Genomic DNA, 22,412 nt, shown 5'->3' with positions numbered 1-22,412 from the left:
TTTCAATAATAGCACTAAATAGTGTTTCTTTCAGTTCTCTTTCCCAGTATATGTTCACAGTTATTAATAACTATTGATTGTTACTCACCTGTTAGTAGCACACAAAATTTTAAAATACTGAAATTATTGAGTTGCTTTATTTCAATATTGGTGCCAGAAGAAACCTTAGTCCTCTCACATTTCATAACAATTCTGCAAAAGTGTCTCAGTCTTACAAGGGGGCTGAGGAACCATCGTAGTGGGCTAAACTTACCCCTCTCTTCCACCAAAAAACAACACAAGAGCTTTCTACTATTAAGAAGAAAAGGAAAGACGATTTTAAAAACGGTTGTACTGACCAAATGTCATTTCACAGATGGGGAAATTGAGTCCTGAGAGATGGACAGACTGGTGAACAGAGTAGGTGCAGTGCCTTCTCTGCTGTGCCATACCATTTTTCATTCTTTAAAGCCTTTATCCTGCATCCTGCACGGTAGCATTGTAATAAACACTTCTGAAAGGAAATTTACAGGTTTACTTCCTTTAGTCTTCGTTTCAACTAATAATTTTATTTTGATTTGTGTGGGCAAATTGCTATTTTGGGAAAGTTTCCAACAAGGCCTACTTTATTAGACCTTGGATTAACCCAAACTAACTTGCCTTTTTTTCCCTTGCTTACACCTACAGTGATCTTTTTAAAAGGGGAGTGATTTTATTAAGAGTATAATTTAAGCTGATTTTGTTGGACTATGGAAAGGAAACGGTGATGTGAAGGATCACTGTGTCTGATAGTTATTTCTCTCCTTCCCTGGCATTTTTCGAGGGGTAAGGTCAATCTTCTACCTTTATAACTCAACTAGAGTTTTTCACATTATGTTTTATATCTTTCTCATACTCCTAGATAATATCAATATTTGAGTTGAATTAAATGTTAGAGCTGATTGACTTAAATTCAACAAGTGAATATTGATTAAGTACCAGCTATGTACCCAAAAAATGCTGGACACAGAAGTTAGAGTAAGATGTTTCACTTAAAGGGCTTTTGAGTGAGAGGTGGCAATTCATTCTGAACTAACCACTAATATCATTAAGAATTAGTGCTAAGTTGGTAGCAGAAAATAGGTAATTCTATCTAAAGGAATCATGAAATGGAAAATAAGCTTTTAATAAGGAGAAGGAAGAGCTGAAGGAATGACAGGTAGTCCTATGGGGACTGCAGCATAAAAGTGAAAAATGTATAAGATAAACCTTTAGATGGTAAGCAAGGCAAAGATTCTCAAATTCTGTATGAATCAGCTCCACCCTCGCCCCATGGACAGTAGATGACCGTTAATGGCTTTTAAGGAAAGATGCAACCTGGAAAAAAAAGAAAAAAAAACTTGTTTTAGAATGATAACCACTGGCAATATGAAGAATAATTAGACTAAAGAATAGAGGTAGGATAATCATGGGCATTGGCAGTGGAATTGAAAGAGTAATTTCAGAAGCAGAATGGTCAGATGTTGGAGGTGATTGGTTATAGAGTTTAAGAATTGTACTGATTTTCTATTGTGTAACAAACTACCCCAAAATTTAATGGCTTAAAACAACTATTATTTCTCCTGATTCTGTGGTTGACTGGATGGTCGTCTGCTGGTCTTGCTTAGACTTAGGCATCTGCATTTAGCTGAGGGTTCAGCCAGGGCTGGACAGCCTTTAATGGCCTCATTCCCATGTCTGGGGCCTCAGGTTGGATAGCTGGGACTACCAGGTCTCACTGCAGAAGAGGCTTCTTCAGAGCATGTTAGTCTTGGGGTTCTAAGAGAATGAGAGTAGACGCTGCAAAACTTCTTGAAACTGGGGCTTGGGAGTCACACATGATTTTCTCCACATTCTGTTGCTAAAAAGCAAATCATAAGGACAGCACAGAATCAAGGGATAAGAAAGTAGATTCCATCTCTTGATGAGAAGAGCTGCAAAGGCCATATTTAATCAGTCACAGGAGTCTAATGCTACAAAGTAGTTTTTTAAAAAGATGACTAGATTGGCAAGTTCAAGGTTAATCATTTTATTTATTTATATATCACTTAGCTGGTATTCAGTAAAAGCTTGCTTTTAAAATTTAGTTAATAAATATCTTTTTGGTTCAGCACAGACATTGCATCATCTTAGCAGCTCTTTTTCAAACAGATTTGAAGCTGCTTCTAATGACATACTATCTGGTTTATAAAATGAAAATAGAAAATTATGATCTTAGAATGAAGAAGTGAATTTCTAAGCCATGATCATTATTACGGTTGCTGTGATTAGACAGACTTTTCTGTGGAGCTTCCTGACAACCAAGAAAAAAGGGGAAATCAAGGAACTGCTCTTATCAGAAAGTAGGAAGCCAGCAATTCATTTTCTCATTGGGAAACTTAATAGTCACTGAATTACAAAGTAGACAGTGACCTTGATTATACAACATCTGCGGAAGTGTTTCCTGTAACTTACGTGAGTATTTTATCAAATACTTATATATTTGATAAAAGCTAAGTACATAAAGCATAACTCAGCAAATAGAATTCTCTAGTAGTAAGCTAAAGTGCTTCAAGTATTAGTTGTCATGTTAATCCAAGGGAAAATTAGATCTGAGACTACCTCGAGGAGTAAACGAACAACTTCCTTAGACCAATACTAGTCAAAATGCAATCCACGGAGCAATGCTGGTCCATGCCCTATTTGATCCAAGTCCACATTAAATACAGAAACGAAGAGTAAGCATTTAGAAACTTGGGGCAATTTGACATTGCCTCAACATCCAAGTTTCAGTGTACTTTATAAACTATTGATCCATGACAGATCATGAAACTTTTTAAAAATTGATCCTTTTATCACATAGTCTTTCAAAATATTATTTGCTTCTTTGAAGCTTTGGATAGAAACTTGATAATGTGAAGTTCTCTGCTATGTGGGCCTGGTGTGCTTATCTTCTTTGTTGCTGATTTGAGAGCTGAGCTATGTACTACATCTGGAATGCACACAGCAGGCATCCTGCTGTGCAGTTCTGTGTCTAGTTAATAGTATGGAAGTTCAGGACATACCTCCAAAAAAAAAAATAAGCTAGGATTTTCCTCAGAAAGAATGCAGTATTGTATGTCTTAATATTTGTGGTTAATTTTGTTACTACAGACTATTCTTGTTCAGTCCTGGTATCCAATCACAGTGGCCACAAATTCTAGAGAGCAGAAGAAAATATTGGCCAAATATTTGTTAGAAACTTCTGGTAACTTAGATGGTCTGGAATACAAGTTACATGATTTTGGCTACAGAGGAGTCTCTTCCCAAGAGGTAAGTAACTGAAACCAAACTCATTTAATATAATATGGATTGTTGGTTAGAGTACCACTGTAAACTTTTGGGGATGTTATTGAGATTGATCTTGGTTCTAAAATTCCAAAGATTCAACTAACAGATACGTATTCAGTACCTACTACTATGTTCAGGGTACATGGGATATGTCCTTCAACAGATGTCCCTGTCCTTTATATATTAGATGGATGGACAGATGGATAGCCAGAAACAGACATAATTTATCAGATGTGAAATAATGCCATAAAGAAGCTTAAGGCAGGGTAAGGGAAGAGAGAGTGATGAAAAGTGGGGGTGGGACACTGTTAAATAGGTCTCTTTGAGGAGATAATAGTTGATTTTTTTTAATATTTAGGAAAAACTGAATCTTTGTCATTAGGAACTGTTATGTCTGATAATAAATACTTTCCTAAGAAGAAAGACAATTCTCATGGGAGCTCTGCTATATTCCTTAAATGTGGTTGACTGCATCCTGGTATTATTAATGTGGGTTTTTCTTTCTCTTTTTTGGATTTTGGTTTATGATTGATTTTCCAGACTGCTGGCATAGGAGCATCTGCTCATTTGGTTAACTTCAAAGGAACAGATACAGTAGCAGGAATTGCTCTAATTAAAAAATATTATGGAACGAAAGATCCTGTTCCAGGCTATTCTGTTCCAGCAGCAGAACACAGGTAAAAAATTCTGTTCATTTTCTAAAACTACTAATTTTTTCACTCTTGTATTTGTAACTCAGTGACATTTTACCTAACTGCAGAGCCAGGTACCTACAATAAATTTTCATGAACTTGAGCAACACAAATTCAGTATTTACACAAAAGTATAAACATTAGTTTTAGGCAGAGAAATTTTATCCATCCTAGAAGAAACAGTTTAAGATCTTTTTTCCAACACTTATATTGCCATAGAAGTTTTCTTTTAAGGAATTTTTTTCAATTACTGTATTGTCATATGTAGGTAGATTTTATTCATTAAATTTAGAAGCACTCACTGTAAGTACCAGCCACTTTTTGCCTTTTCCCTGTCCTCCTACATGACCTTATCTATATTTGCCCTGGAAATTGTCATCTGTACTCTACCTTCAGTTATAGACGAGAAAGCAGGACCTATTGAGGAAAGAAAGGGTGTTCAGATTCTTTTTACGCTTCCTTGTCTGCTCTCACTAAACCATCTCCAGTTACCCAAGAAGGAAATTATAATCTAAACTGCAGCTGCTCTGGTCCTAGAGCTAACTTCATTAAAAGTAAATCAGGTTTTTTAAATGTTTGTCAAACTTTATCACTGGCTTTTATAACAAAATTATTTACTATAATCATTAGGGAGTGTTTAAGTTCTGCTAATACTTAAAATTGCAGAGTGCTAAAACCAGCAGTGAGTTTAGAATCAAGCTAAGCTTTATTGTTGCTACTATTTGAGGCATATTAGTTGACTGGTGTTCATATGCAAGGCACTCTACTGGGTGCAACAAGGGTTAGAAGGATATTTTTAAAAAACTGACCCTATCCTCAGGATGAAAATAATACACTAGTAATAGTCTGCTCTATTAATTTACTCCTCGTAAGGAGGTACAATTAAAATGCTGTAGTGTTGCAAGTGAAGGAGAGGAAGAATCCTATTCCAATAGGAAAGGAAGGATCATATTTCACTAGCAGGATCAAGAAAGCTTTTATAGAAATATACAAAATCTTCACTTCTTGAAGGATTGGTAAAATTTAATAGCCAATATTGGGCACTTATTCATTCTCTGAGTAAATATTTATTGCATGCTTATCTTGTATCAAGCATTGTGATGAAAGCGCAAGAATGAAAGAGGAAGGAGAATGTGTTTAGAGAATAACGGCTGAAACACAAATTTTGTAGGGAGCATAGGGGAGACTGAGAAGACAGGTTCAGGTTAGTAAGGGCCCTCATATTTTGACATTGAATGTTAACTATGTGCACATCATGCTAGGTATTCTAAATTAGGCATTTTCAAATGGAAGCAGGCACTGACATTTTTGAGCAAAGACGTGATGTTATGAGATAAATATCTTAGGGGACTTTTTTATAGCAGGATGTCTATCCTATGGATTGAAAAAAGGAAAAACCAGAAGGTAGCCTTTATAGGAAGCTATTCCAACAGTCTTAAGGTAATGAAGTCCAGACCAAGGTGCTAAATAAATAGAAAGAAATAGGTAAACGTGAGCAATGGCTTGGGAGATAAAATTGCTCAAAGTTGGTGATTTGAGTTGGGACTCAGTAGAAAATAGATTCAGCTGACGTTTATGAGCATTGTATTAGTAAGGCCTTGTTGAACACTTTTACATACAACTTTCAAGACTAGGAAACTGGGAAAATAAGAGTGTCTTTAACAAAGTTTTAAGAGTTATTTTTAGTTTGGCCTTAGATGTACATACATCTTTTAAAAATCTAACATAGTATGCACATATTAGACTCTTCGTTGATAGTTATTTCAAAGTAGTAACATCATGATACGGAGAACAAGGATAATATCTTCTTTAGGATTATCTTCTTTAGGACTTTCTTGTTAAAATGAAAAGGATACTGTATGTGGGCATGGGATAAAAATCCATTTTATTTTTATGGTCTCATTCATTGCATTTGTAAAATTTGACTCCTTATATATTCAAATGCCTCACATGTTCTTAATAGAATGTCTTTTAAACAACAGCATAGTATAGCAAAAAGAGGATTGGACTGAAAGTTGGGAAACCTGGGTGACCTTCCGGCTGACATAGTGAGTGGCCTTGGGCAAGTCACTTATCTCTCTGTTCTTCATTTCCTCCATCCAACCAAACAAAAGGAGGAGCTAAAGTTTTACATCTCCAGCATAACAAGGTCATTGATGATAAATGAGCCACTATCTAAAATAACTTTAAAATAAGAGAACTCTATAAATTTAGAGGTTTACCATTATTGTATGTATCTTAATAGATGAATCTGCACCTAGAAATATTTAATTACAGAAGCTTTTTTTCTCACACTTTGGAAAGGTATCAAATTTAATTTGGTGCTTGAAATTAGGATTTATGGCATTGGTAGAATTCATTGATTATTTATGATCTTCATATATCACATACTGTACTAGAAGAATAGAGGTTGTGATTGGACTAGACAGAAAGTGCCAGAGCAAGTATCTGTGGGATGCTGAGATGAAGATATTCAACTTTCTATCTAACAAAGTAGATCCAGAGCCTGGAAGAAAAACAGAGGCTAAGATACAGATACTGGAAGCCCTCATGCAGGGACTCTTTTTTTTTTTTTTTTTTTTTAAGCTTTTGAGTGTTTCACACAAGGTGTTACAGAAGACAAGTGCCTAAGTCAGAACCATGAGAAATATTGCCATTTGACAGGTTAGATTGAAGAAGGAGAGCACAGCATCTGGGAAGACTGAAAAGGGAACCATAGAAATAGGGAAAAAAAGGTGAAACATGGGAGATGTCACTGAAGTCAAGAGAAAGCATCAGGAAAATTCAGTTGTCTTGGAGAAAGCAAGTAAGATGGGGACAGTGAAGTCTGCTAGACATGATACAAGTAGATCATTAGGTGACGTATTGATACAACGTTGTAAGTAGTGACCCCTTAACTGTAGGAGTTAATTCATACGTTGTAAAGTTCTCCAGTATTGGTATTCATTGATCTTAATTCTCTCCTTTTTAAAGAGGAAAGTTGCAGACCTGAATATAAAGAGGAGCTTCTCTTCAGTCATACCTTAATTTTCCATTTGGCCTACAGATGCATGAAGTAGAGAATTGACATCGTAGCTACTGGCAGCCTCTGTAGCTGTTAAGAAGAGTGTTCACTAATGAGTTTTATATAAATAGGTTCTCTCTCAATTTTGGATTCTGGGTGGTAGTCTTTACAATCTTGAAATGTACATGCTGCACTACCCCAGGTATACTATTGACAGTATGGGAAAAGGTTATAACTCTAGTCCTTTAAAAAAACACACACACACATTGTATAAAGTGATTATTTCAGACCTAAAGTCTGACTCAACAGTTATGAGTTGAATTTATACCTACTTGGGCTTTATAATAAATGAATGTGCTATCTTTTTATTATTTACTGAGGAGAACAGATTAGAGACAGACTAGAAAATTAGGGAGAATGACCAATTGCTTGGCATAATTAAATGGTAATTTTCAAAATTAAGTTGTTTGAGATCTTTTAAAATTATTTACATTATGTATTAACAAATATTTACACAGGTTAAGCCTCCCAAATCCAAAATGCTCCAAAATCTGAAACTTTTTGCTCAAAAGCTCATTGGAGCATTTCAGATTTCAGAACTGGGGATGCTTAAGTGATAAGTATAATGCACATATTCCAAAATCTGAAAAAATTTGAAATTCAGAATACTTCTGGTCCCAAGCATTACAAATAAGCGATACCCAATCTATAATTACATATTAAATACAAATCTATCCCGTAAGAACTGATATTAAGGACATTGTAAAAATCACTATAACCATTCTTATCCAATAGAAACTCTCATACTTTATTTTCCGTCTTAATTATGTTTTGCTTAAACTATTTGAATTCTTATTCCCTGGGCATATATTAATTCATAGTAGATAATCTACAAACAAAATACTTGACTTCCTATTACTAGCCACTTGAAAATATAGCAGGTAGTTGACTATATGTATGTATGGTATAGTATAAATAATTGCCTCTATAAGATTTTGAAAGGTAAAAAAACAAAATGTATGTCTGTACTATTATTGGTATATAGTTTCAAAAATTCACAGAAGGGAGCCAGGTGCTCTCATTGCCTAACAAAATAATGGAAGTATGTATTCATTCTAACATCTTGACATACAGTATAAAGGGCACTCAGCAAGTGCTTTTTAGTTAGACTGATTTTAAATGAGTAGATTCAGGAATACCAGAACACACACACACACACACACACACGCACAGATAATTGGTTGAAAATACGAGATTAGAAACTTAATCGTTGAAGAGGAGTAAGGCTACTTACAGTGTTAAAAACTAACTGGGTAAGGTATGGTTGACCCAGCTACTTCATTTGCCTTACGATGTATATTCGTTAAACTAAGTCACTCACCTTCTCTGTGATGTTGATGGTTTGGTATAGTAAACATGAGATATGATTAAAGGTGATTCAGGGATAGATCATGTGTCTGCCTAAGTAAATCTGTGTTTTCATTTTTTTTTCTAGTACCATAACAGCTTGGGGGAAAGACCATGAAAAAGATGCTTTTGAACATATTGTAACACAGTTTTCATCAGTGCCTGTATCTGTGGTCAGCGATAGCTATGACATTTATAATGCGTGTGAGAAAATATGGGGTGAAGATCTAAGACATTTAATAGTATCGAGAAGTACAGAGGCACCACTAATAATCAGACCTGATTCTGGAAACCCTCTTGACACTGTGTTAAAGGTAAATTTTCATATGTAACTTTGTCATTAGAATCCCTGTGTAGCGCAGCTGCATCGATACTACTTTTCATTTACATACACACAATTTCAGAGCTGTGTGGACCAGTCCCCTTTATTTTAGAGTTGCAGCCCAGAGAGAGTAATAGATTTGCCTGAGATCACACAGTAATAGCACAGAAGGATACCAAGACTTATGGATTATTTTACTGTCAATTACACAGTTGAATAGATATTTTCTTTTCTGCTTACCTGCAAAATTAATTAACAGCATTGCCATTTTAATTAATCCTATAATTTGGGCACCAAACTTATTTGCACTTTGTTTCTTTTTCAGCATAAGTCACTGCTAGACCTTTGAAGTTGTTAGCACAGAAGAAATAGGAACAGGGTGATGTTAAATAAAAATAATTCAAAAATACTCTTCAAGTGGAGGTTCTTTAGAAATACTGTTGATTCATAATGTAGCAGTGTTGCTTTTTGTTGTTAATGTTCAAGGACTTGGTTTATCTTCTTCAAAAAGTAATAATAGCAGGCTTATTTGATGCCTACTACTGGAAAAATATTTTAGGTGATTTACATAAGATACGCCATTTAATCTCTACAGAAAAAAGTGATAAATATTACTGTCTCTGTTACAGAAGAAAAAAACAGGCTTAAAAAGGTTAAAGTAACTTGCTCAAGGTCGCACAACATGAAAGATGAGGAGCCAGATATCCAGTGTAGGTCTTTTTTGGCTGCAGCCTTGCTACTTGACCACACCGTTTCTCAGTTAATGAGCAGATGATACTTACCCCTTAAGAAAGGGAAACAGAATTAAGGAGGTCTTTTCTTATTCTATTAAATGATAGGCCAATCTGAAAGTCTTGTCTTAGCCTGCAATATTTGATTTTAGCAAACTTGATAGGTTTCATGTTTTTACTGTTACCTAATAAAAAATGTACACAGCTAGTTATGAGAAACTGATTTCATCAATGGGGAATTTTCTCGTTGTTAGAATCTTTAATCAGTTTATTTAGGAAAAAGAAGTGATTGTTGTAGGAAGAGAATGTCAGTATTTCTTTTGTTTATATGACCAAGCTTTCTGAGAAATTTTAAATTGGTGTACAAAACTTTTAGTAGTTAGTGAATAAGATGGTTTGTGTATTGTGCAATTTGGCTTTAAGAGCAGAGGAGAACTTAGAGACTATGGGTTCTAGATGCTGTGTCTGCCTATCACAGTTTCTCTGAACTTTGTAATTGAACTGGATTCATGTTGGAGTTATATCAGACAAAAACCAAAGTCATTGGGCACAAGCAGAATAAGTCCAAATTAAAAGTATAATCATGAGTTTGTTAAATAATGCTTTATATACTTCTTTAAAATATACTTATTTAATATTAAGGATTTTTTTTTGAATCCATGTAATTTGAAAGGTCTAAGGGGAAAAACTTTTGAGCCACTTTATGATGTGAATTCACTTCATAGGAAATAACATGCTTGTTTTTAATGTACTTTAAAGGGTTTGGACCAAATTTTAGAAGGCATATACATAGTGTTATAAAATTTTTAAAGTAGTTAATTTTTACATTCTCGATTATCAAAGCAAAATCATTTAACTTTGAAAAGCTCTTATACTTGTTTTCAGCTTTAGTTATTTGTGTTGCATGTGTATTTTTCCATATAGGTTTTGGAGATTTTAGGTAAGAAGTTTCCTGTTACCGAGAACTCAAAGGGTTACAAGTTGCTGCCACCTTATCTTAGAGTTATTCAAGGGGATGGAGTAGATATTAATACCTTACAAGAGGTATGTGTTTTATATTAAAAGTTTCAATAAGGCATTTCTTATAAAGTTTGTTTATATTTGATAAAGAACACAATATAAATACAATTTTAAGTCTTTGTGTTTATGTTGGTATAAATCTCTGTGCGTTGCTTAAAGTTTAGAAATAATAGTAGTTTAAAATACAGAAGTGACAGCCAAGCCATACTTACTCTTCCAGTTGTCATTGGTCACCCTGAATGATGAATCTAAAGAAGTATCATTGTGAAACAAGAAAATGTCAGTCAAGAAATATTCCTTGGAATATAAAACAAAGCCTTGACTCTGCTGGCATAGGTCTGAGTTTTCATAGATTGGAGCTTCACAAATCTGTAAAACTCATAATATTAATGGGTGCTTTTTCAGAAATTATAGAATAGCTGTCACCTCTTCTAAATTAAGCATTGACTGTCATCAGTATTAGATTTAACCAAATAGTGTAAGTGTTATGCAGTCGTACCTCATTTTATTGTGCTTTGCAAACATTGCATTTTTTACGAATTGAAGGTTGTGGCAACCCTGTGTTGAGCAAGTCTGTTGGTGCTGTTTTTCCAACATGTATTCACTTCATGTCTGTGTGACACATACTGGTAAATTTGCACAATATTTCAGACTTTGTCTTTATGTCTGTTATGGTGATCTGTGATTAGTGATCTTCGATGTTACTACTGTAATTGTTTTAGGGCACCACAGAGCACACCCAGATAAGACAGTGAACTTAATTGATAAATACTGTGTGTGTTGTGACTCCTTCACCAGCTACCCATTCCCTTTCTCTCTCTGCTCACTTCAAGTCTCCCTATGCCCTGAGACACAACAGTATTTAAATTAGGTCAATTAATAACCCCACAGTGGCCTCTGAGGATTCAAGTGAATGGAAAAGTCACATCCCTCTCATTTTAAATCAAAAGCTAGACATGATTAAGTTTAGTGAGGAAGGCATGCTGAAAGCTAAAATAGGCCTATTAAGGCAAACAGTAGGCCAAGTTGTGAATGCAAAGGAAAAGTTCTTGAAGAAAAATAAAAGTGCTACTCCACTAAGCATATGAATAAGAAAGTGAAACAGCTTTATTGCTGATAGGGAGAAAGTTTGAGTGGTCTGAGTAGAAGATCAAAGCAGCCACATTTCCTTAGGCTAAAGCCTAATCCAGAGCAAGGCCCTCGTTTCAATTCTGTGAAGGCTAAAGAGGTGATGAAGCTGCGGAAGAAAAATTGGAAGCTAGCAGAGGTTGGTTCCTGTGGTTTAGGGAAAGAAGCCATCTCCATGAGTGCAGAAGGAAGCAGCAAGTGCTGATGTAGAAGCTGCTACAAGTTACCCAGAAGATCTAGCTAAGATCATTGATGCAGGTGACTACACTAAACAACAGATTGTCAATGTAGAGGAAACAGTCTTCCATTGGAAGAAGGTACTGTCTGGGACTTTCATAACTAGAGAGAAGTCAACGCCTGCTTTGAAAGGACACACTCTCATTAGTGGATAATGCAGCTGGTCACTTTTAAGTGGAAGCCAGTGCTCATTTATCATTCTGAAAATCCTAGGACCCTTAGAATTTGCTGAATCTACTCTGCCTGTGCTTTATAAATGGAACAACAAAGGCTGGATGACAGCATGTCTGTTTACATCATAGTATATTGAGTATTTTAAGCCCACTGTTGGGACCGACTGCTCAGGAAAAAAAAAAAAAAAAAGATTGTTTCAGAATATTATTGCAGATGGCATCTGAGATCTGATGGAGATGTACAAAGAGGTTAATGTTGTTTTTCATGCCTGCTAACACAACGTCCATTCGACAGCCTATCGATCAAAGAGTAATTTCAGGTGCTATTATTTAGGAAATATATTCTTGGCTGGGTGTGGTGGCTCACGCCTGTAATCTCAGCACTTTGGGAGACTGAGGCAGGCAGATCATGAGATCAGGAGAGCAAGACCATCCTGGCCAACATGGTGAAACCCCGTCTCTATTAAAAATACAAAAATTAGCTGGGTAGAGTGAGGCATGCCTGTAGTCCCAGCTACTCAGGAGGCTGAGGCAGGAGAATTGCTTGAACCTGGGAGGCAGAGGCTTCAGTGCGCCAAGATCACGCCACTGCACTCCAGCCTGGGCAACAGAGTGAAACTCCATCTCAAAAAAAAAAAAGAAAAAAGAAATATATTCTTAAGTGTAGCTGAAAGGATTCACCATTCTAGGTGCCATCTAAGAACATCATGCTTCATGGGAGGATGTTAAAATGTCAGCATTAACAAGAGTTTGGAAGAAATTGATTCCAACCTTCACAGATAACTGAGTCTTGATTTGACTTCAAGACTTCAGTGGAGGAAGTAACTACAAATGTGGTAGAAATAGCTAGATAACTAGAAGTGGTGGAACCTGAAGATCTGACTGAATTGCTGCAGTCTCATGATTAAACTTGAACAGATGAGGATTTGCTTCATATGGGTGGATACAGAAAGTGGTTTCTTGAGATGAAATCTACTTCTGGCAAAGAAGCCGTGAACATCGTTGAAATGACAACAAAGGACTTCGAATATCAGTAAAACCAGTTGATAAAACCAAAGCAGGGTTTGAGAGGATTCACTCCCAATTTTGAAAGAAGTTCTTGTGTGGGTGAACGCTATCATACCAAACAGCATCGCATGCTACAGATAAATCTTTCGTGATAGAGTCAATTGACGTGACAAACTTCATTGTTGTCATTTTAAGGCATTGCCACAGTCACCCCAAAACCTTCAGCAACCCTGATCAGTCAGCAGCCATCAACAACAGGGCAAGACCCTCCACCAACAAAAAGATGACTTACTGAAGGCTCAAGTGACCATTAGCATTATTTAGCAATAAAGTATTTTTAATTAAGGTATGTTTAATTAAGGTATGTATTTTTAAGACATAATGCTATTGCACACTTAATAGACTACAATGTAATGTAAACATAACTTTTATATGCAGTGGGAAACCAAAAAATTCCCATGACTTGCTTTATTGCAGTGGTCTGGAAGCAAGCCCACAGTATTTTCAAAGCATGCCTGTATTGTCTTAAAGTTTTTGCCTCGTTTACTAAATAAGGTTCTCAAGGGCCATAATTTCATCATAACACCTAAAATACTCTGTAGAATATCAGTAACATAATGTATGCCATTTGCATTCAGAAACCACTGACATTTTGATGTATACCAATTTCAGATGGTATCTACAGCTATGAAACACAAGTTTTTTTTTGTTTGAAAGAGTTTGTTGGAGTTAGAGTAAGGTCAGTACCCAAATTATAGCAGTTTTCCAAAGATTGTTGTACATAATACTTCTCACTTCCAAATCAAACAGTATTTCTGCGGTGATGTGTATTTAGAGTTCCAATATGAGGTGTCTGGAACAGATCTCTTGTAATAACAGAGATGAGGTTTCTTCCACTACCTCTTCCAAACTGCCTTGCTTAAGAGAAGTGGGAATTCCTTCAGCTAAGACATTTGGTGTTGGGACATAGGGGCTTTCATGTGGAAAGGAAAAAAGAAATAGAAGAAAAGTCTGCAGGGAGAAGGGGGAGGACCTTACACATAGCAATCTCAGCTGGCACACCTAATTGCCGTTTTCCCCTTAGCTCAGCTGAACTGACAGTCTCTTACCTTGGTGTCAGTTAAGTACTGTTCCCAGGTGCCTTTCAGGCACTTTAGCACTTAGGTGTATACACACACACACACCCCTCCCCCTTGCAGGTGAAAGAACGTGGCAGGGTACTGTATCTGTTTCAGAAATCCCATTAACCTGCCTGTTGCTATGTCTACCTTTCCTTGTTCCAGCAGTCAGCTGTTGGATTGTTCATGCAAGTTGAATGGAGTTCAAGTTGGGTTGTCAGTCAGGTACTCAAACTTTCCTTTCAAAAATCAAAGCTCTTCGGCTCTTTTCCTTTTTTTCTTTCCTTGTTTATATAAACTTTAGGAATGTATGTGCGATTTTTTTTTTTTTTTTTTTTGACAGGATCTCAGTCTGTCACCCAGGCTTAGTGCAGTGGTGCGATCACAGCTCACTGCAGCCTCAACCTCCCAGGGTCAGGTGATCCTCCCACCTCAGCCTCCTGAGGAGCTGGGACTGCAAGTGTCTGCCACCATACCCGACTAATTTTTTTTTTTTAATGTTTTGTAGAGATGGGGATCTCGCTGTTTCCCAGTCTGGGAAACAGTCTCAACTGTTTGGCCTCAAACTCCTTGACTCAGGCCTCCTAAAGTGCTGAGATTACAGGTGTGAGCCACCGTTCCCAGCCTGTATGTGCATCTTTATAGTTGAGAATCAGCCCAAAACTGTACTGAATAAAAACTACATAAACAAGGATATTGAGATAAATACCCTTTGGCATTAGTGAAACTTAAACAATTAGAGGATTGAATCGTTTTGTGTTAATGCAGATGTACTCAGGAAGGAAAAATATCTTTTTCTCTTTTTTTTTTTTTTTTGAGGTGGAGTTTTGCTCTTGTTGCCCAAGCTGGAGTGGCAGTGGCACAATCTCGGCTCACTGCAACCTCTGCTTCTCGGGTAGCTGGGATTACAAGCGTGTGCCACCACACCCGGCTAATTTTTTGAATTTTTAGTAGAAATAGGGTTTCACCATGTTCGCCAGGCTGGTCTCGAACTGCTGACCTCAGGTGATCTGCCTGCCTCGGCCTCCCAGAGTGCTGGGATTACAGGCGTGAGCCATCGCGCCTGGCCAGAAAAATACCTTTAAAAAGCTGGGCCTGTTGGTGTACCTAAAGGATAATACAGATGTTCCTCTCAACTTAGCATGGGGTTGCGTCTCAATAAACCCATTTTTAATTGGAAAATGCATTTATTATACCTAACCTACCAGACCTCGTAGTTTAGCCTCCTTTACCCTACAGGTGCTCCGAACACTTAGTAGCCTACAGTTGAGCAGTCATCTAACACAAAACCTATTTTATAGTAAAGTGTTGAATATCTCAAGTAATTTATTGATGTTCCACTGAATGCGAATCAGTTTTGCACCGTTGTTAAGTTGAACCATTGTATGTTTGTGACCATCTGTACTTGTAATTTCTTTACATTCATTGGTATGAAAAATATGTTCTTAGAAGCAGGAAAAAGAATTCAGTTTTGCTATGTATACTAAATTAGATGCTGTAATTTTGATAAAATGAAAAATTTCCTTTATTTGGAACAATGGTTTTCTTTCTTGACGTCAGCCTCACTCTTGGACTTTGCTACTCAGCCTGTCACCCCTGTGACATCCCATGAGGTTTACAGTGTAACCCTGCTCTAGGTTTTCACTTTGCACTGTATACCAAAATGAAACTGCTTATTTAGGAAAATATCTTTTGTGTTGGACAAAATACAGAGTGTCTATCTTCTTTTTCTATTGTGTTTCAGTTATGGATTCAGTCTTCTTGGGTATCATTGAAAATTCTATTGGAGTGATTTATTAAAACATTAACATAGTATTGCATTATCAGAGTTGGCAAGAGGAAGCTTTCTTTGAAGTCTCACATGTATTAAATGTTTTTCTTCCCAGACTCAAAATTCACTTTAACTCCAAATTGTCTAAATTTTAAAACTTTTGGTAAAGAAACTTGGCCTGAAATACAGTGATACGATATTAGACGATACTGTTCTTTGTTATTTCATTTTGTTGTTGCCTCTGAAGCATATCTAAAATGAGGTGACAGGTCAGAAATTATTTTCTCTATATTTTACCTTACCCTCCACCTACCTGTTTCCCTTTCTTTCCCTTTTCTGTTCTACTCTTTGCATTTCTTCTGTATCGAAATTCACTTTGTTCACAATTATTTAAAGGAAAACCTGAACTCAGGGGCCTTGGGTACCTTTAGGTTCAGGTACAATAAAGACATGACACTGGATTTGCGTGCATCCTAAAAGAATCACTTTTAAATAAGTTTTATGTTTTCATCTTGATTCTTCTAGATTCATCTTGATTCAAATTAGATGGTTGGCTTTTAAAAAAAATGTAGATTTGTTTAAAAATGAAGTTGCTTGGGATTTATTGGGTTTTTTCCTTTGCAGTGTTGAAAACAAAGAAAAAAGTCAATTTGAGACTATTTGGTGAGAATGTGGTAACTTTGATACACATAAGGCTGTTACACTTATGATTTTCTAATAACTTCTGAAAGTTCTGTTTAAAACAGAGCCAGCCTTTCCAATTGCTTTCTGTTTGACTATTCTCATGAAATAAATGGTTACCAAACTTCACTTGCCACATTCTATCATCAAAGTGATTGAATATATTAAGAAGGCAGATGCTAGGTAAATAAACTTGACTTTGGTGAAATAAATACAAATGACATTGGTAATAAACACATCTTTAAAGTTGTATGTCCCTTGAAAGAATTCTTTTAGAACTGTTCATACAGGTCTCTCTAGCTGGTTTATAACTAATCATTCTCCCAAAAATGATACAGTAATAAATCTTAACACCCACAGCATCTGTGCATAATTTTGTTTCTGGCACTGGTGCACCAGCCAGAGTAAAATGACTCTACCAGTATACCAACTATTGTATAGGAGAAGTATTTTATACTCTTTTGCCACCAATATCTTTTGATTCTTACATGTTCCATTATATATGACGTGTAATTATATGGTGTATTGTGACTTACTAGTGATGATTACAGTCATTCCTAGAGTTTAGTAAATTGGCCCCCATTGCTTGTGTTGCTGAGATCTGGACAATAACTTAAAGAGGGGTGAATGAGAGAAGTTGACTCAAGTAATCTTAGATATTTATAGCTAGTTTTTTCTCACTTTCTCTCACTCCCCGAATCCTACCAGAACCACAGTGACAGCAACGCAGATTCAGGAACTATGCATGAAATCCTCTCCTTCCACACATATCCATCTTCTGGGGGTGGGTGGGTCTTTAAAAACAAAATGCGGGCTATAATTAATTTATTGACTGTGTGTGTTATAAAACAGCTCTTGAATGCTTCATTCATCAATATTGTCCCTTGAAAATAATCTCCATTCTCTTCCAAATTAAGGTTTTGTTTTGTTTTGTTTTGTTTTGTTTTAATCTTCTAGATTGTAGAAGGCATGAAACAAAAAAAGTGGAGTATTGAAAATATTGCCTTCGGTTCTGGTGGAGCTTTGCTACAGAAGTTAACAAGAGATCTCTTGAATTGTTCCTTCAAGTGTAGTTATGTTGTAACTAATGGCCTTGGGGTATGTCACCTTTTAATTACTTCTGTGTTAGTACCTTCCTGATGTATCTAGGTAGAATGTGGTTATTGAGTGCATTTGTCAAAGATTGATGTAGCCCTGGACTGTTAAGGAAAGAAGGGAGATATTAGGTAATAACAGACCTAAGGAGACAGAGATTTGGAAAAAGGAAGAACAATAAGGAAAAATGATTTGAGAGAGATAATACAGGTCAGTCATTTCCCACTGCCTCCATTTATACCTTTAGATCAAAAAGTAATATTTGAGTGGGAATGTCAGCTTACCTAGCCATCATATATTAAAGACAAGCAAGTATATAATCACTGACCAAACTGTTACAGGAAGGTAGAATATGAGGTTTGGATTGTTATACCACAGTCATGTTCTAGTAGCCATAGAACAGCTAGACAACTGAACAACAACCCCCCTCGCTTCTTTGTAACGTCTTGAGAGCTGGAGATTCTATAGAGCCAAGGGACAGAGGCAGAAGGATGCTAAGAATTGAGAACACCTGAGTTGATTCCCTGCTTTACTCTTTGATCTTTCTTTGGGAAGTTCTGGGATTGACTCATTTGTTGCTGCTTGTTCCATTGCCACTTGTTTCTGTTTCTTTGCTGCCTACCTTTCTGATGCAGAAACACTCTGCTGTTTTCAGGTTCTCCAAGTCTTTTGCTTCTGACAATAACAAGGCAAAAGTAAAAAGTACCAAAAGAGGGATACGTTATGAAATAGGAAAGCTTTTACCTTAGTAATATTCTTATTCCCTCTCCGAAGATTGTGTGTGTGGTTTTGACGTAGTTGGTATAGTTGGGCTTTTCTTCAACAGCATGTACATGCTGTGCTGTCAGTTTAAAGGCAGTTTGTAATATAAAAAGAGATACCTTAAGGGTCACATGTTAGAATCCTCACAGACTTCCTACAAATGGAGTATTAGGTGTTCTTCAGTGGCGAATAGGATATCCAAGATGTCATACTTTTTCTTTATTACAAATGACTATCCTTCAAAACAGGCTAAAGTGTTATGTTTCTGAAAGCCAGATGTGGATTGGTTCAGTTATACCTATTTAGTGCTTAAAACTTAAATGTAAATTATGTATATGCTTTTTTGTAAGGGAGTGTTTAGACATTTCTGATGATTAGTCTTCTATTTGTCTAACTTTCTTAATTTGGATTTCAGATTAACGTGTTCAAGGACCCAGTTGCTGATCCCAACAAAAGGTCCAAAAAGGGCCGATTATCTTTACATAGGACGCCAGCAGGGAATTTTGTTACACTGGAGGAAGGAAAAGGAGACCTTGAGGAATATGGTCATGTATGTATCTATGCTGATTGGTTTTTTTAAGCAATAGTAGGTTGGCTCACCAAATTAATAAGAAAGGAGGTTTTTATGTTATTGTTTTTGTGGAAGACAAAGTATTATATTTTATTATAAAATGTCCAATTGCTGACCTGGCCTACCAAAATAAGATACAAAACAAGTTTCTACATCATAAACACGGGGCCTGTGTATACATAGGGAGAAATATTACATAAGTATAGTGATTGACAGCAAGTTTGTATACACTTTATCCAAAAGCAAACTGTGTTATTTTAATATAAAATGTGAAAACAAGGTGACTTGATTTGGATTACATAATAAATGGTGAAACCTTGATTTAACCAAGTTTTCTGATTCAAGTCAACCAAACTAGAAAAATTTACAGTATACTGGGCTGGGCGCGGTGGCTCACGCTTGTAATCCCAGCACTTTGGGAGGCCGAGGCGGGTGGATCACAAGGTCAGGAGATCGAGACCACGATGAAACCCTGTCTCTACTAAAAATAGAAAAAATTAGCCAGGCATGGTGGCGGGCACCTGTAGTCCCAGCTACTCAGAGAGGCTGAGGCAGGAGAATGGCATGAACCCGGGAGGCGGAGCTTGCAGTGAGCCGAGATTGCGCCACTGCACTCCAGCCTGGGCAACAGAGCAAGACTCCGTCTCAAAAAAGAAAAAAAAAAAAAAGAAAAATTTACAGTATACTAAAGTAGTTCATATGATCTAATGGTCTTTAGCATACAAAAGTACATTTGTATTTGTGAACTCAAGTTAAAAAATTTTTGGTTTTTAAGCCACTTGATCAAAAAAAAACTTTAGACAGAACTATTCATGAATATTCATATTATCAGAAAAAATTACACTAAACATGAGTGCACTATTACTTCCTATTTTGATTCTTTACACTACATCACAATTACTGCTTATAACATGTTACATTTATATTTTTTAAGGTTTTGAGCCAGAATTGAAGTAACTTTGTTACCGTTAATGAAAAAATATGTTTGTAAATCAAACTTTTAGAATTAGATCCCTTTATATAGCCTGTTAGGCAATTCTTTGAGTAAGCTTTGTGTAACTCTTGTACCTACTAAGATTTTGGCAGATTTAGTTTATCCTAGATGAGCTAAAGTCACTTCAAACTAAAAGTAAAAATCTAAGTGTGATTTTTAAAAGACACTGATTTAAGAGTATGTGAATGATACTAGAATGAACTAGAAAATCAATTCATAATCATCAAGGCAATTTGATTTAAGAGTAGGAACTAGTATTCCCTTAAATTTAAATTTATGAAAGAAAATGCTACAGCTAAAGCACTGTGGTTTGAAGCAACACAGTGACAAAAATATTAGATAATGTCATATGCACCTCAATCTTCAGACTAGGTGGAAAATTGAGATTACTTCTGTGGATTTTTCAGAGAGAAACCAGAAGCAGGTATCTCCTTAGTGAGACAGGAGTGGCTTTACCAGACCCAAAGGGAATTTAATTTCTTCAGTCTGTCTTTGCTACTCTTGTATGGATTAAGTGGATTACCTTTATCATCGACTTTTGGAGTATAAACAGAATCTTTAACCCAGTCACTATGCATTAGTCAAGAACGCAATACTTGTTTTTCTTTGTTTCTGTTTTGGGATTGGTTTTTGGCTTTTTGTGGGTTTTCTAGACCCAAATTTAGTACTAGCAAATTTATTAAACTTCCATTTGATAAGTTTAATCACTGTTGAGTTTGTTGGCCAGGAACAAGGCAGGGTTTACCAGGCTTTTTTGCTGCACGGTCACAATGATTGTCAGTGACAGCTACAGTTCTCCTAGGCACCCAGGCATCTTCCTTCAAACCTGAGGGAAAAAAAGGTTTCTTGGTTTTCCTTTAAGAAAATTGGTTTAAGAATGTAGTATTGAGGTCATTCCTTTTCATAGAAGTTAAATATTTCTACATACCAGGCAATTCAGTGATTGGCCATTTTAGATAGTACCTTGTTCCACTAGCATTTTTTATGCATCAAATCATCTCACAATTTGAACACCATTGGCATCTCTGTATTTGACTGGTTGGTTATTCTAATTCATCAAACCCAGATTTAGGTATTTTGCTTAATAATGTAATATAATCATGAAATTTCCATTTATGCAGGATCTTCTCCATACTGTCTTCAAGAATGGCAAGGTGACAAAAAGCTATTCATTTGATGAAATAAGAAAAAATGCACAGCTGAATATTGAACTGGAAGCAGCACCTCATTAGGCTTTACAACTGGGTGTGTGTTGTGTGTGTGTGTGTATGTGCATGCACACACACACCTGTGTGTATGTAATACATAATGTTTATTGTACAGATGTGTGGGGTTTGTGTTTTATGATACATTACAGCCAAATTATTTGTTGGTTTATGGACATACTGCCCTTTCATTTTTTTTCTTTTCCAGTGTTTAGGTGATCTCAAATTAGGAAATGCACTTAACCATGTAAAAGATTAGTACTAAAGTAAGCTTTTTAGGGCCCTTTGCCAATAGGTAGTCATTCAATCTGATATTGATCTTTTCACAAATAACAGAACCGAGAAACTTTTATATATAACTGATGATCACATAAAACAGATTTGCATAAAATTACCATGATTGCTTTATGTTTATATTTAACTTGTATTTTTGTACAAACAAGATTGTGTAAGATATATTTAAAGTTTCAGTGATTTAACAGTCTTTCCAACTTTTCATGATTTTTATGAGCACAGACTTTCAAGAAAATACTTGAAAATAAATTACATTGCCTTTTGTCCATTAATCAGCAAATAAAACATGGCCTTAACAAAGTTGTTTGTGTTATTGTACAATTTGAAAATTATGTCAGGACATACCCTATAGAATTACTAACCTCGCTGCCCCTTGTACAATATATATTAATCATTCTACATTAAAGAAAATAATGGTTCTTACTGGAATGTCTAGGCACTGTACAGTTATTATATATCTTGGTTGTTGTATTGTACCAGTGAAATGCCAAATTTGAAAGGCCTGTACTGCAATTTTATATGTCAGAGATTGCCTGTGGCTCTAATATGCACCTCAAGATTTTAAGGAGATAATGTTTTTAGAGAGAATTTCTGCTTCCACTATAGAATATATACAGAAATGTAAAATACTTAAAAAAGTGGAAGTAGTGTATTTTAAAGTAATTACACTTCTGAATTTATTTTTCATATTCTATAGTTGGTATGACTTAAATGAATTACTGGAGTGGGTAGTGAGTGTACTTATCTTAAATGTTTCAATTCTGTTATTTTTTTATTAAGTTTTTTAAAAATTAAATTGGATATTAAATTGTATGGACATCATTTATTAATTTTAAACTGAATGCCCTCAATAAGTAATACTGAAGCACATTCTTAAATGAAGATAAATTATC

General features: G+C 35.8%; 1 protein-coding gene across 1 annotated transcript in view; it reads left to right on the top strand.

Annotated features, from left to right (window-relative positions):
• NAMPT (nicotinamide phosphoribosyltransferase) overlaps nt 1-21,436 on the top strand; it is a 35,745-nt gene extending 14,309 nt beyond the window's left edge. The window contains exons 5-11 of the mRNA XM_032761351.2: nt 3,130-3,288; nt 3,847-3,983; nt 8,498-8,723; nt 10,387-10,506; nt 17,556-17,696; nt 18,871-19,005; nt 21,142-21,436. Of these exons, the coding sequence (XP_032617242.1) occupies nt 3,130-3,288; nt 3,847-3,983; nt 8,498-8,723; nt 10,387-10,506; nt 17,556-17,696; nt 18,871-19,005; nt 21,142-21,252 (1,029 nt within the window). The 3' untranslated portion in view covers nt 21,253-21,436. The remainder of the gene's footprint in view (nt 1-3,129; nt 3,289-3,846; nt 3,984-8,497; nt 8,724-10,386; nt 10,507-17,555; nt 17,697-18,870; nt 19,006-21,141) is intronic.
• The last annotated feature ends 976 nt before the right edge of the window (nt 21,437-22,412 follow it).

The sequence above is a fragment of the Hylobates moloch genome, unplaced genomic scaffold, assembly GCF_009828535.3.
Source record: "Hylobates moloch isolate HMO894 unplaced genomic scaffold, HMol_V3 SCAFFOLD_1, whole genome shotgun sequence".
In the NCBI taxonomy this organism is placed as follows: Eukaryota; Metazoa; Chordata; class Mammalia; order Primates; family Hylobatidae; genus Hylobates; species Hylobates moloch.
This window is presented reverse-complemented; position numbering and strand designations above follow the sequence as displayed.